Source organism: Leptonotus elevatus, chromosome 21 (genome assembly GCF_054856555.1).
Source record: "Leptonotus elevatus isolate MCC_2025b chromosome 21, RoL_Lele_1.0, whole genome shotgun sequence".
Classification (NCBI taxonomy): Eukaryota; Metazoa; Chordata; class Actinopteri; order Syngnathiformes; family Syngnathidae; genus Leptonotus; species Leptonotus elevatus.
Genome location: NC_141259.1, coordinates 15,602,481 through 15,617,009, shown reverse-complemented (window position 1 = coordinate 15,617,009; position 14,529 = coordinate 15,602,481). Strand labels below are relative to the sequence as shown.

At 49.5% G+C, this 14,529-nt stretch overlaps 2 protein-coding genes across 3 annotated transcripts in view; one reads left to right on the top strand and one right to left on the bottom strand.

Annotated features, from left to right (window-relative positions):
• tlr22 (toll-like receptor 22) overlaps nucleotides 1–2,912 on the top strand; it is a 29,895-nt gene extending 26,983 nt beyond the window's left edge. The window contains exon 13 of the transcript XR_015091996.1: nucleotides 2,897–2,912. The gene's annotated coding sequence lies outside the window, so the exon portion shown is untranslated. The remainder of the gene's footprint in view (nucleotides 1–2,896) is intronic.
• On the bottom strand, nucleotides 1,297–13,860 carry map3k15 (mitogen-activated protein kinase kinase kinase 15). Of its 2 annotated transcripts, XM_086065756.1 has the most exons (30): nucleotides 13,304–13,860; nucleotides 12,518–12,657; nucleotides 12,384–12,407; nucleotides 12,133–12,213; nucleotides 11,197–11,390; nucleotides 10,845–11,013; nucleotides 10,664–10,770; nucleotides 10,416–10,586; nucleotides 10,221–10,333; nucleotides 9,705–9,864; nucleotides 9,476–9,626; nucleotides 9,285–9,392; nucleotides 9,146–9,195; nucleotides 8,974–9,069; nucleotides 8,815–8,902; nucleotides 8,542–8,675; nucleotides 7,808–7,935; nucleotides 7,524–7,654; nucleotides 7,358–7,463; nucleotides 6,755–6,912; nucleotides 6,492–6,675; nucleotides 6,161–6,335; nucleotides 5,018–5,195; nucleotides 4,466–4,651; nucleotides 4,139–4,244; nucleotides 3,814–4,033; nucleotides 2,947–3,059; nucleotides 2,209–2,315; nucleotides 2,027–2,103; nucleotides 1,297–1,936 (listed from the first exon to the last, which is right to left on the bottom strand). In XM_086065756.1, exons 1-30 carry the CDS (start codon nucleotides 13,632–13,634, stop codon nucleotides 1,843–1,845), a joined length of 4,080 nt encoding a protein of 1,359 aa, XP_085921882.1. In that variant the 5' UTR covers nucleotides 13,635–13,860; the 3' UTR covers nucleotides 1,297–1,842. The 2 variants fall into 2 exon arrangements, with proteins under 2 accessions (XP_085921882.1, XP_085921881.1); XM_086065755.1 differs by lacking the exon at nucleotides 12,133–12,213.
• Nucleotides 13,861–14,529: the final 669 nt, after the last annotated feature.

Here is a 14,529-nt window from a genome sequence, read left to right as displayed (position 1 = left end):
CTCAAGACAATACTTTCAACGCAGTGTGGTCCAATTCGGTAAGCGTAGCGCATGCCTGTGGTTTATGTTCAACTAGTTTACCTTTGACTTAGTTTTTCCACAGCTTTTATGTTTTGATTGCGTCCGGTAGACGTGACGCGCCGATGACGCAGTGACTCCCACACGGGCCCGTGTTGTAAACATGACGACACCTCGTGACAACTCCATTCAATTGTCTTGGTTAATTTTTGATATTTCATTAACGTGTGATATGTACTTTTTTTGGGGGGTTATAATGACTTGTGACTTCATTAGCTATTTACTGAAGGCTCTGTTCGCATCAAGTACTAAACAAACTGGATGAATGGACTGTCACGATCTGTCACGGTTGAAGTTGGCTGTCACGAAACGGAGTGGAGGACCCAAATGCAGGAAGGTAGGAGAGCCACGGCAGTGATGCTGATAACTTAGTTTTAATCAAGAACAAGGAAACACAAAATCACGCCCGAGGGCGGATAGAACAGCGAGTAGTGTGAGATACAGAGTAGCATCACGGAGTAATAACCCGACACTCCTTGCTGCTTCTGTCAGGCTTTTATCTTTGCCTGACGAGCTAATGGGCAGCAGGTGTGTTTGGCGGGATCCGCCCTCCAGCTGTTTCCCCAGCAACTGCAAGGGAAAACAGAAACAGCTGACCCCAATCATGACATGGACGTTGGCATTTAACTGCGCATCAGCATTGAGCATTCTGCTCGAGTCTAACAAGAAATGATTTCCAAAATGGCTCACCTCAAATGGATTTGGACATGGTCGCAAGAGTTGAGGATCAAACCCACAACCTTCAATTTAGGAGACCACCGCTCTACACCTGAGCCATGCCGCCGCCCCAATGACTGACGTCTGTCGAGTGTTGAAGTGCAAGCGCGTCACGGAAATGTCCCCCTTTCATCTCCCGCATGATTCATCAGGAGGAAAGTTTGACGTTTTGCACTTGGATCGTAAACAAAGCCACCTCGTTTATCTAAATCACTCGCTCTTGACGTTGGAAGTGCGCTGATAACACGCACGTGACGGGAAATGCACCGTCTTGAGCAATTTCACACACGGTGGGCGGCGGGATTAAAGACGACAAAGTGCAGCACTTTCCACTCCTTTTGTCCAAATCAATTTCAGCATTAGCGATAAGCAAACTATGATGTTTATTTTTGCGGGAAGCCATTCTCCGTCATTCACTGGAAAATTCCCATTTTGACTGTTTTGTGTCAGGTTTGGTGCTGATGTGAACCCAAGCGCAGGGAAGCACGGCATGGAGGCGGGTACGGGCTGAAAAAGTCCTTTAATTGAACAAAAACAATGACGGAATTAGTCATTCTAATAAGTTAGACATCATCACAGCTAGTTTGGTCTTGGCTTGAAAATGTGTTATAAATAAAACGCCACTAGGAGAAGGTTGACATCCATCGGTGACATTCAAAAGGTTTTCACAATGACCTCATTGGGTTCACTCAATTTGATGTCATTACTACTGCTATCGTCTGTGATGTAAAGTAAGACTGAGTGGTTAATTGTACTGGTTTGAAAAGAAATGCTATCATCACACATCCCTAATTATTATGACAGAATCGTTTTTTTAACCAATTTCTTTCGGAATAATCGTGCTTAGTTTGTTGGTTTGTTTTACTCCGCAATAGTGCATCGAAGGCAATTTGATTCCATAATTGCGTCATTCTATGGACGTAATGAAATATGATGAGCGTACACGACGACAACACAGAGACGAGTGGCCGCACTAAAAAGCGCTTTGGTCAAGTTGAGCAGGAAAAAAAGAAAAGCGAAGAAGGCGCAACGGCGCTTTGGCGAGCGTCAAGCTTCGTCCTCGGAGCGCTCGTCTCCCCTCGGCCTGGCTCGTTCCCGGTGCCTCTGGATGGCCCGCCAGATTCGGCACAGGACGCCGCCCCTGACGATGCAGGAAGGAAGAAGAAGGCGGAGCTTAGACAAGGAGTCCCCAAAAATTGACGAGTTTTTTTGCCATGCAAATTGTTGATACCTGAGACGGAGACAGCGTAAATCGTCTTTGGTGATGTCGTTCAGGATGTCAATCAGTGTGTATTCTTCAAGTACAAACTACGCACACGTACACACAAATCGTTACACGCGTGAACTATGTTGTCGTTTTTCGAGGAGTTTCAGCATCAAAAGGCAGCCTTTTGGTGGCGTGTCAGTCGTCACCTTATCAATAGTGTCTGGGTCCGCCCCTTGCTCCTTCAGCCAATCGGTGAGCTGCTTGTCCGGCTCGTGGTCTGCCGGAATGTGGAAGATGGAGGGAGGTGAAATGTCTGCAGAAAACACAAAGGTGAGTCGAGAAGAGCTTGGAGAACCAACGCAAACGGCGTCCAAATTACAACCGGGGCCCACTTGTAGTCCGTCGCGTCTTTCACAAGCAGCTTTTTTTGATTGACAAAAAAAAAAACGCAAAGAAACGAATTCAAGTTCAAATAATAGCATTGGATGATCTATTTGAGTGCAATGCAGGATTGTCGGCCACCACAAAATACTGAAACAATTTGACTTCGTCACTATGCTGCTTTTTAAACTGAAGTCGAATTCAATCGACATACAGACACACTAAGGATAGTTTCACAACTGACTCGGTAAGCTGCAGTCGTCGTTTTCACAAAGGATAAGGAATTGATGTTCCATTCAGCATTTGTGTTCAAATATCCATGTTTGAGGTTTATGACTTGTCTTCTGCTCTAACTTGGTTTGGTTGTTTGAAATACACAAGGTGTGATTCCCTTTATGGAAACTCCAACTGGGATTGTCATCGTACAATAATGTTATTGCATAGCTTGTCTTTCCCCTCCACTCTTGAATAACATCTTTTTTTTATATATATATATATTATGTGTCCCAATAGAAGAGCACGTTTGGACCACCCTGAGCTAAAGCAAAGTTTTGGTCGTTGACCTGGCGGTCGGTGACGGACTCGAACCAGGTCCAGGTCTTGCGTGCGCTGCTGCAGCGTGGCCTTCAGGACCTGCTGGTACTCTCGCTCCTTGTGCAGCAGTTCCTCCAGCAGCCTGTCGGGGGCAACAGTGCAGTCGCAATCACCTGAGGTGACGTGAACATTTTTTCATACGACAACGATGACGACTTTTGTCTTATCAGACGCAGCAATGTGTGTGGGTGCGTGCGTGCGTGCGTGCGTGCGCAGAGGTGGCGAAATCTCTTCTTACTCATCTCAACTTTAACAAAAAATGGCAGTAACTCCGTAAATACATTTAAAAAAACAGACAAATGTATTTCAGTAGAAAGGTAGAAATGAATTTTGATTGTGGGCACCTTCAAACTTTTAACACTCAAGTAGGATTTCATCATCGTCGTGTTAAGCCTCTTACGCAACTCGAGTGGTGAAAGCGCCGCCAAGTCAAGTGACACTCCCTCGCCTGCCTCACATCAACAAACTTAAGTCAATACAACAATATTCCTTTTATTCTGAAAAATAACTATAGCGTGGCTTTTTCAAGGCTTTTTGCTACTGAATAAATGGGACTTTATTGCTGTAAAATACGCCTTTCATTCTGAAAAAAAAAGAGATTTAGTTTTTAAAATAAAAATAGGACTGTGTTCTCTCTATATATTGATATAAAATATTTTTTTTAATCTACAAAAAAATTGGATTATATGACATTATTCCTGTAACAATACTTTTCTAATTAAAAAAAAAAAAAGGACCCCATTCCTTCAAATTACACTTTTTGTTCTCGAGGAGGGGAAAAAAGCCAAGCTAATTATTTCCCATAGCCATAATGACTTCCAGTCCACATTTTGTACCTGCTGGTCTCCTGCTTGAGGCGGCCCAGTTGCGCCCCCATCTGGTGGTGGTGCGAGCGTTGGTGCTCTTGGGCGTGGGACGGGTGCAGCGCGGGCTCGGTCCCGGGCTCGGCGGCGGCCGGCGCCAAGACGGGACCAAAGTCGGCCTCCTCCTCGTCCACCTCGTCCTCCTTCTCGGCGCCCTCGCACTCCGACGCCGGGCCGAAGTGCGTCTGCAGCTCTGGGGACGAGGATTTCTGTCATTTCCCCCACCAATGAAATGAAATGAAATCGGATGTGGCCGAAGTGAAATTGTCCAGCAGATGCGAGTGGAAGCGGATCCCACCTGGAATGAGGATGGTGATGGCGGCCTGCACAGCCCTGCGGATGATATTGTCCATGGCGAACATCCAGTGAGGTTTGATGTGATGATTCCTCAGGACCTTGTTCACCTGACGCAAGCAAACACGCAATTCACAGGTGTTTTAATAACACACTCTTAAAACTGCTGCTTTCGTTGGTTTGTTGGAAACTTTTTTGTCATGATGTGAAATGAAATTGGAGCGTGACTGGCAGCCCACATTCCGCCAGGCCTGCTTTGATTTTTCCAACGTTGACTCCGATCTCCCGCAGCGGCAAGCGGCGAGCGGCAGTCAACGCCGCATGCACTCACTGAGTCCTGGAAGCCGAAGAGCACCAGCTGGATCTGGTTGATGGAGGTGGAGTCAAAGTCCAGGTCCAGCTTGAGCTTGGAGATGGTGGCGGCCATGACGCGCCTCTCCGGGGAATGGATGAAGTCTCGCAGGATGCAGATGATCTGCTTGATGTGCTCCACCGACAGCTGCAGCTCCTCGCTGCCCTGAAGTGCGCACGGACGGGAGGCGGCAGACAAACAGGCAAGGAAACGCGGTCATTACTTGTTTTTCTCACAAAAAAAGGTGTTGCCCCCCCCCCCCCCCCCAATAACACACAAAACCATTTAATTGAAAAAATAAAATAAACATCAATCTGCGCTTGCCAAACCGCTAGTATTCTATAGTATACATAATTCAACTCCACAACCCTCTCAGTTTTTTTTTTTTGTTTTTTTTTTTTAAATCAAAGTGCAGGTCTTCAGTTGCCCACTAGAGGGAGTCCACGTACCACAAATGGTACTGGTGGCTCTTGGAGAAGCACATCCTGAAATGGAACAATAGTTTTCCTATTGGCGCACGCGCACGCGCACCTGGATGTAGTTCTCCTTCAGGTTGGAGATGACCTTCTCCTGGTCCTCGTTGAGGACCTTGAACAAAATGGCTCTCCTCTCGCTGTCCTTCTTGAGCAAGAACAGGCCGCCGTCCCGGTCCTCTGGCGAGGGGGGTGCGCCGCCGCGGTCCTCCGACACCGAGCCCTCGTCTGGAACGCTGGCACACACACACACACACACACACACAGATTCAGTCTTTTTACAACGTTTGCAGATACGAGCCTCTCCTGGCTACTGCGTGTGTCCAGCAGAGTCAACACAAGATTATGTGTGTGCGCTTGTGTGCCGAGCCATCAGCAGTAGCTTGTAAAGTTATCAAGCCTCATTATATCAGTGCTGTAAAAGGTAGTGATGCATGCTGGGACCACAATAACGCCACCTGCCACCCAAACACACACACACACGTTCATTCACATCTTTTTGACCTTAGCGCAGTATTATCGACGGCAAGCTAGGAAGGTTCTGTTTTCACTCGCCTTGCCTTGGCGGAGGTCAGCGCTCTACTGAGTGACATTACTCTTCGTTTAGTGTTCCAATTTATATTAAGCTAAGGTGCATATTTTACATTTGAAAAATGTCACGGCATGCAAACTAAAAAACGTGTCTTCAAAAGTTGACACGGTGAACCCTCCTTTATTTTGGGGACACGGTCAACATCCAACTGCAATAGGTAAAAAAAAAAAAAAAAAGCAATTAAAAGAGACCATCTCATGTTTTTTTCCACGTTATTATAATGTGTCCAATTGACTTGATTTCAAGGTAACCCAATCCTCCTGGTGGGTGGTGCGCTGCCATGCCAAGGGGGTGATCTCAAGGGTCCCCCACCCCACCCCAATACTCGAATAATGTGTAATTGCACATCCACTACAGTAGGTGGCAGTGGCGCTCACATTGTCGGGAGATGTACTTAAAACAATGACAATATTTATAGTCGTATCGGAGGGGGCGTGAAATATTTTCTTCTTCTTGGGCTAACATAAAATACGACTGTATGTCGCTAGCAAAGATGGACAAACGTATTCTTGGTAAGTAAATGAACATGTAGACCAATGAAGTACAATTGGATGTGATCTGACTGACGGCGGAGCGGTTGGTAATGACTTCTTAAGTCTTAAGTCGCACCTCAGGTAGTTGGAGTTGGGCGGCTTGAGCAGGTTCTCCGAGCCGGAGCTTTTCTTTTTCTGGAAGAAGACGTCCTGTTTGGAGTCGCAGTCGGGACTCATTGAGCCGTGCTCGCTGCTGCTGCTTCCCGCGGCCTCGCACTGCAGCTGCACCGGCAGCGAAACGTGGATGTAGTCTGACAAATGCGCAAAAAAACGTCACCTTGAGGCCTTCAAAACAAACCTTACACTTTAAAGAAGACCTTTTAGACTTCACAGTCCACGGTAAGAATGTGATCAGCGTTCCAAAAGAAGCGATTGTTTTCCACCTGCAAATGAAACGCGCACCGCACCTGACGGCTTGAAGGCGATCTTGCTCTTCTTGCCTTTTGCGTTGTGCCGCACAAACGTGTCCTTCAAGAGGTCCGAGGCCAGGGCTCGCTTGTGGGGGTCGGGTTCGAAGCAGCGCAGGATGAACGACTTGGCCTCCAGCGACAGAGACTCGGGGATCTCCGGGTGGATCTTAAACATGCCCACCTGTTGGGCAGGGGGGGGCTTGCATGAAAACGCACACGCCGTCTTCATGTGGCCGATGGAAGTGGAACGGGTCAGCGACCTTAAACATGGCGGCTTGCGGCTCGCCCAGCTCATGGAACGGAGGTTTCCCGGTGGCCATTTCTATGATGGTACATCCCAGAGACCAGATATCGGCCGGCGCTCCGTACCCCCGGGGGCCCTTATCGATAATCTCCGGCGCCATGTACTGCAGAGTGCCTGCACATCCAGAGATTGCTTGGTTAGCCTGGAACATAAAAGCTTTGGTGTTGAGTCTTCAGCAGATGTGGAATTTGCCCTACATAGCAGTCGAGAGATGACAATAAAAGTGAGGAGGAGGAGGAGATAAGGACGAGCACTGCCACAGATACGCCGACTAATGAAAGATAAACACCGTTCTGCCTGTGCTTGATTAGCTAATCTAATTGCACACCACTCCGACCAATGGAGAAGGCCAGATGGTGCACGGATGTCAGTGCGTGTGCGCATACTCCAGCGTGCCACCTGGAAGCGTTTCCATCGGTACCGCTGCGGGATCTTCCCAGTAGCAAACATCAAAAACGTGTATGGCCAGTTTAGGAACAAATTCCTTAACTCGCTTTACCAAGTCTTTAAAAATCACTCGAGGCAAAGGACGGCCACATTACCCAGAAGTACAAATTACCCGTGAAGGTCTCGGTGCAGGGGTTGACTCCTGCCAGCCGCTTGGAGGTACCAAAGTCTGAAATCTTCAGAACGCCGCTGTAGGTGTTGACCAGCACATTGTCGCCCTGACAAAGAAGGACAAGTAGCTAGTAAAGATGAAGAGCATTGGCTTGTCTTCGTCAGACCTTGATGTCCCTGTGGACAATCTGGTTCTCGTGCAGGTAGCGCAGGCCCTCGAGGATTTGTCGGGTGTAGAAGATGATTGTGGCCTCCTTTAGGGGACCCCATTTGGAGCGCAGCAGAGCCGACAGGCTCCCTGTAGGGGGGGGGGGGGGGGGGGCGAGAGGATGACTTACCAGTTGAATTTGTTCCCTGGCAGAGATCTCAATTCAATTTGCTCGGACGTCACATCCGTTTTCTACATCCCGATGTTGAACCGCTGCCAACTACAGCCGCAACATGCACACACCTCCGGGGACTTGCTCCATGAAGATCTTGATGTATCCGTTCTCTGAAACGGAGCCCAAATACTGGACGATGTTTCTGTGCTTGAGGTACTTGTGCAGGGCGATCTCTTCGTGAAGGGGCTGCGAGTACCTGATTGGCCGAGACAGAGAGGAACCGTTTTTATCCATCCTCATGGAGTCCTGTTTGATGATGAGGACAAATCGAGCGCAGGTCATAAATAATTGTACAAAGAAGATCGTGACACAGATTAGTCGCCTCTAATGGGGACAGACTGGGAACCAAACCTCCATCATCGGGTTTTTGAAAGGTATTTCATCAAAGGAATGTCATAAATATTTCATTGGGTCGTCAATAAATTAGCTAAAACCTAGCCTAGCTAACCTGCCAGCTAACGTCAGCGCTACAGAAGTGCTGCATATCTCAGCTAATCCTGTAACAGTAAACTATCAAACTCAAAAATCACGATACACAAACGCAAGTGCGAAATGAAGGCGAGGAGACGTGTCTCGTTCTTCTAACAACCCTGAAATTGCGGACGCTTCAAGCTAATGGAAGCGTTTCAGCTGTCTTTTACGCAGATGACGATAGTCACGTGTGATTTTGCGCAGTCTGTTGCCACAGCGGTCAGCGGGAAGTTCCAGTTTAGGGGTTTTGCCCACAAGGAAAAGTCAACTTGCGTCTGCAAGTGTTGTCTTAGTTGAAGCCAGCTCGTTTATCTCGAGTTGCATCACCCACCTGCTGTCCCGCTCCGGGATCTCTTTGATGGCAATCCGGACCTGGTTGCTGACGTCCCTCCCAGCGTACACCACACCGTAGGTTCCCCGCCCCAGCACCACGCGGTCGCCCGTCTCGTCCGTGTCGTACTCGTACTGCCGCCGCAATGCAAAAGAAGCGCCACACTCGAGTATGCTCGTTGCTCGACTTACAAGTATAAGTCCAAAAAACGGGTACATTGGAGCTGTCCTAAGTCAAGGTACAGTCTGTGGAATTCACCGCAATCGCACTCACCTCCAGAGTGTCTCCATCTCCTTCACCCTCCAACTCCACGGCGTTGCCGGTACCGTCCGATATCATCTCCTTCACCATTGAGCAAAACCTGAGTGGATGCGCGTCCACACGTTATTGCGCAATCGCACGAAAACGCAAACTCGAGTCGCGCTTCCTTACCGAGCACACTGCTCCTCGGTGGAGAAATAAATCTGGAAGTCATCGGAATTGTCGTGTACGTAGAGGAAGCAGCAACGCTCGTCAAACTTGCTGATGCTGAAGGCAAATAGAGATTCATAATCGTACCCCCGATCGTATATGGCGGTTGGACTGTTAAGACTCTCAAACGTACCTGATGCCTTTGATGGACATGGCGGTGAAATTCCACTCATGTATGCCTTTCTGCAACACATGAACACAACGGGTGGCCACCGAGGAGAACGAGGAAGGTTTCGGTTACAGTGGGGGGAAGGTTCGAAGGTTCCCCGTACCGTTTCAGCAGGAGACACGTGCCAGATGGAGACGTTCTTCTCTTCGGCCTCGTTGTTGATGGACACGTACGAGGGCTGGTACACTTTAGTTGGCTCCAAAATCAACACCTGGAACAGGAGATGAAACCGGGACATGTTGGTCAACGGTCTTGGGATATCGGATCCAGCTCGATGTGTTTTGGTGTTCGTACAGGAAAACGCAGTCGGTTGGTGGTTCCCTGCGTGGCCTCCACAATGATGTCCATCCAGAAGTTGAGTCTGTCCCGCTGGGGGGAATGTTCCACCAACTGCTTTTTAAACCTCTGGATCAGCTGTAGGTTCTGCACCACAGAACGCAGGTACCTTTTTGAAGAGGGACTACCAGCTTTAGGAGTTGCCATTCAATTTGGAATGAGTTCTTATGAGAACATCAGCTCTTACCAAAGAGGTGGCTTCAGCTTGAAGAGCTTCTCAGCAGCTTGGGTGGCTTTGGGGATGTCGCTGGCCAGCATGCTAACGGTGAAGAACTGGCCCACATCCCAGTAGTTGTTCATTTTTTCTAGGGAACCTTTGCGCCCCAACAGACTGTTCAACCTAACACCTGAAAAAAAACAACGGTACCCGGACTGAGGAGAGCGCTTGCGTGTTTGGCTTGCTGAAGGATCCGCCAGGCGAGAAGTTGAGGCACTCGTTCGTAGGGATGGCAATCAAAAAGCAAGAACCAGTTGCCAGTCATTTGATTCTTAGGTATCGCGTCAAGGCAAAAACGTTCTAAAGTAAAAGACCCGCTGTTTGGTCAACAATGGGTCTGGAAACTCCAACCAGTAGCTACAGTAAGTATTTCTGATTAGGATGCCCAATCAGCGGAGAGCCCATCGAAACTTTGCAGATGCTAGTGTGAGGAAAAACTTGGACCCGGTGCCAAGTGGTTGGATGTCAACTCCGGGATCCTCTTACCAATTTTCCTCAGTTCCATGGAGCTCTCGAACTGTTGCCCGGCGACTATGAGAAGAACAGCGAGGTTGATGCCCGAGTAGAGGGTGGGCTGCAGCTCAAAGCCCTTCCGGTACCTGCAACAGTCGTTTGGCCTTGACCTCAACAGACATCCCTCACGGGTTCACCATATTGCTAAGGTTGAACGTATTTCCTTACCACTGTATAGCGTTGTCCCTGTTCTTGGTGTCCTTGCAGTCAGAGTCCAGGAAAATGTCTTTGTAGATTCGCCCGCACAGGCAGAACATGTCGGGAGCGGGATGTTCGCATGACTGAAGGACGTGCAGCATCACGCGTAAAGCCTGCTCTCGGTCACCAGGGCTGTTCCTCCTGCAAACAAGGAGACTTGAGACCACCTAAAAAAAGTACAGCCGCAAAGTATTTGAGTACATACTTCCCCGTGTTACCTGTTAAGTGCAAAGGCATAGTGGAACTGGATCATGGGCTGCGTTGCCAGGTCACAAGTCGGGAGCATCTCCAGGGTCTGCACCAGTTTGACCATGGCGTCGTAGTCCTGACGAAGCAAAATCATGTGACGCACGACTCATGTCTGATCGCCCGGAATGGTTTATATTGACGCAAGTTCACCTGGATGTCCCTGTAAGAGAAGAGCAGGTTCATGACGATGTCCTGCGTGAGGACTTCGGTGTTGTCGATGCGCAGTTTGATGCGGGAGAGCTCCTTGGCCAGCTCCTCGCCTTGATACTTCTCCCTGGCCTTCCGAATGTCGTTGAGCAAGGTGTCCTTAAAGGAGGCGCTGGAGAGAGGATACACGAGTTCGAATGGCCTCCGAGAACCGTCGGCATCGAATGTCTACTGCCGGGCTTTGCAAAGGTATCTTGAAAAGATACCACATCATCATTTATTGTACATCATTTTGCGGAGTTTGAGAAACACGCATCCAATGAGCCGTGTGGTTGGTTTTCAATTTGTGGCTGACCAGGATGTGACATGGATGTCCTTCAGTAGGCTTGTGAAGCGGTCCATCAGGGGGACGCAGAGAGGCCCCAGGAGGTTGTCCCAGCTGGGCTGCATGTACTCGCTGGCCCTCCTCTGGGCGTCGCTCTCGCAGCAGGTGTACTCGTGGTTGGGGGTCACGATGTAGGGGATGAAGTAGTAGTTGCCGCTGGACGCCTGGAGGCCGACATGGACGCCATCTTAAAAGGAGACTCTGGCCTCATGTTCGTGCAGTTCTGTCTTTCTACTGATGAAATGTGGAGGCCGGGCCGCTTTGGAGCACATTTGTTTGTTGATCATGCAATCATCAAATGAAGCTCCGCAGCAGGACACGACTCCGGACTTGGCATCGGCGCCACGGGGCACAAACGGTACCGCCGCTCAATCGATGTTTGATAATATCGTTTTGTTTTTTTCTGGTCTACAGCTAATTAATTCTCCACCTCTTGGACCAAAACATGCCTAAAAGCCCGTTATCCACATACACACTTATCATCAGTGTGACAACTGGGCAGCGTCATGCCAAGTATTAGCGCAAATGCTAAAGGACGAACCAACAGCATTTGAACGTAAGGGGAGGGGCGAGTCATCTGTTGTTATTCAGCTGTTATGACACAAACAAATGCAGTGGCGTGATAGTCGCGTCGTCTTCCCTGCATGCCGACCTGACCGAGATCTCGTTAGAAGAACAAGAATCGCTTGTTTGCTCGTGCGCCGACAAGCTTTTGCGCACGGCGTTTTGTTTTGTAAGCACTCACTCCACGTTCCGAGCTCACGTTCGGCATCTCTTCTTTTGCGACTTGCGTGTTTTTCAGGCTTTTTTTTTGCAGAGCCAGGCCAACGTGGCCTGCTGCTCCTCCTCGGTCGCAGTTAGTGAGCGCAATCTCCCAGCATGCTTTGCAGCTCCACTGCGCCTTACTTGATTGCGCAGGGAAGAGCCTCGATATTCAGGAGGCAGCTGGACCCAGGGGGAGCCCGCCCCAGCAGGACGGACCGCCTTCTCCGCAAAAAGCAATCCAGACCTTTAAAATCAGTTACTTGGAAGAACAGCTGCTAATATTTTGGGGGCGTTCTATTTCAAGAGGACACGAGCGGGTGATCGGGACAGCGCGAAAGCACGCACGCAAATACGATTCCCCAAATAGCTCAAGACACACATGTGACACTTACTGTGTTCTTCTGTGCCACCATATCCTGAAAGCACAAAAGCAAACACAAGTCACTTTTCGAGGACGGGCAAAAAATATTCCGATGGTAAAATAACACAGAAAAATGGCGCGCGTGCGATCGATCAAATCGATCACCTTGAGCGACTGTGCGGTGTCGGGGTCGGTATCGTGGTACAAGATGACGTTGTTGGCCATGTCGAAGCTCTCCCTCACGCCAAGGTGGTAGAACAAGGACGGCTGGCGGAAGACGTCGCTCATGTCCACCACTGCGATGTCTGCACGGACGAGACGCGTTCAAAACTCTCGGGAAAAAAAAGACATCCGTTTTTGGGACGCGCGCGATTGTGTCGAGGCAATCGCGCGCATCAAAAGTCCACACAAGTCGGAGGTACTCGGCGTTACTTAACGGAATACTTTGAGTACGTTTTGAAAAGACTACAAAAAAATGTGACTCTCAATGGATTTTATTTGGTCCTGCCCTAAACAGAGTAAAAGTTACACTTGGAAGAAAGTAAAATATTCAGAGTAGATTATTTTAGTGTGTGAGAATTTGCCTATTGCATGAAAAAAACGATTGAAGGTTTTTCACTCGGAAATTCGAAGAGCTTTTTTTTTTACGAGTTTCTTTTTGTAAGAAAACACGATTGTTAGTATATCACTCGTGTCAGGTGAAATCTTCGTACCTGCGACCATTGTTTTTGGTCCCCTTTTGGATATTAGCAAACAGTGGTGGTTCCTTCCTCAACCCTTGTGTAACTTTTAAAAAAAATACTACTACTACTGCTAATAAGCTACTTTTTGCACGTGCAGAGACAATTGAAGGCGTCGTCGGTATGTAGAAAGTCAAGACGCGTGCACGTTGCCAGGGTGAGCAGCAGCACGCGCAAACGCGGTACCAAAAACCACTTGCTTTGCCGATACCTGCGTCGTAGAAGCTGTCGAGCACCGACGTCTCGCCGAAGTCGAGCCTGCCGAAGGTGACGGTGGTGAGCAAGGCACTCTCGGCGTCGCACGCCCGCTGCAGGCACTGCAGGGCGCCGGACTCCGGGCTGCTGGCCATCACCGCCTTCAGCCCGTCGTTCAGCACGTAGACCGCCCGCAGGGAGCGCTGCCTGGCCGGCGGGCTGGGGCTGGACAGCTCGACCCTCTCGCGCTCGCGCTCGCGCTCGCGCTCGCGCTCCAGCACGCACATGGCGGCCGAGTGCTCGCCCGCCATGCAGTCCGCCGCCTGCGCGCTCTGGCCGCCTTCCATGTCTCCGCCTCGGCCCCGGTCTCCTCCTCGGTCTCCGCCCTCCTCCTTCCTCCCTCGGCTCGCCGGCAAGAGCGCTCGTCGTGCTCCTCCTCACCTGGCGCGCACCTGTGATCTCGGGGAGGAGAGGCGCGCGTGTCGTCGGTTGTCTTCGCGCATGTCCGCCTCATTAAGTCGCACCAGCGGCCCATTATCTACTCGCACCGAGGGGCCCGCTTACCCCCGGACCGGTTCCGACCAGATGAGGGGAGGAGGAGGAGGAGGAGGAGGAAGAAGTGAGATGACGCGCATTTCACAGTCGCTTCAGAGTAACGCTTCTTTACGGTTTCAGCGCGTGAAGCAACGTCGGCTATGCGGAGGGAAGAAAAAGAAGGACAACAAAAAAGTCACTTTTGTGTTTGTAAGCGTGTGACGGCCGCTCATATGATCCTAAAGTGTTGGGTCCCCAAATCTGTGGTCGTGTCCTTGTCCACGCAACTTTAATGATCGTCTCCTGCACACTTTGCACAAGTCGGTCATTATTTTAGTGTGGGTTCGCCTTTAGGCGGCATCTTGGTGCCACTTAAGGAATTTCGTTGAATAGACAAAAAAGCAGCTCTTTGTTGCCATCTTAGTGCCATGTGCATTTGGACAAAAGTAGGGCTTTGGTGCCAAGGAACTGAGTTGGGAGTGCAGTCGCTTGGACAAAAGCAATCAGGTGAACAGCTTCATTTAGACAAGAGTAGTGCTTTGGTGTCATCTTGATAGCAAGAAACTATGTTGAGTTGAAGATCTTCATTTCAACCAAATTTGTGATTTATCGCCATCTTTTCACATCTCGGTCCCTCGCAACAAATGTGTTGAGATTATATTTTGCTCTCATGTGCCACTCCTGCTGGCAGCCACTAGGGGGCAAATT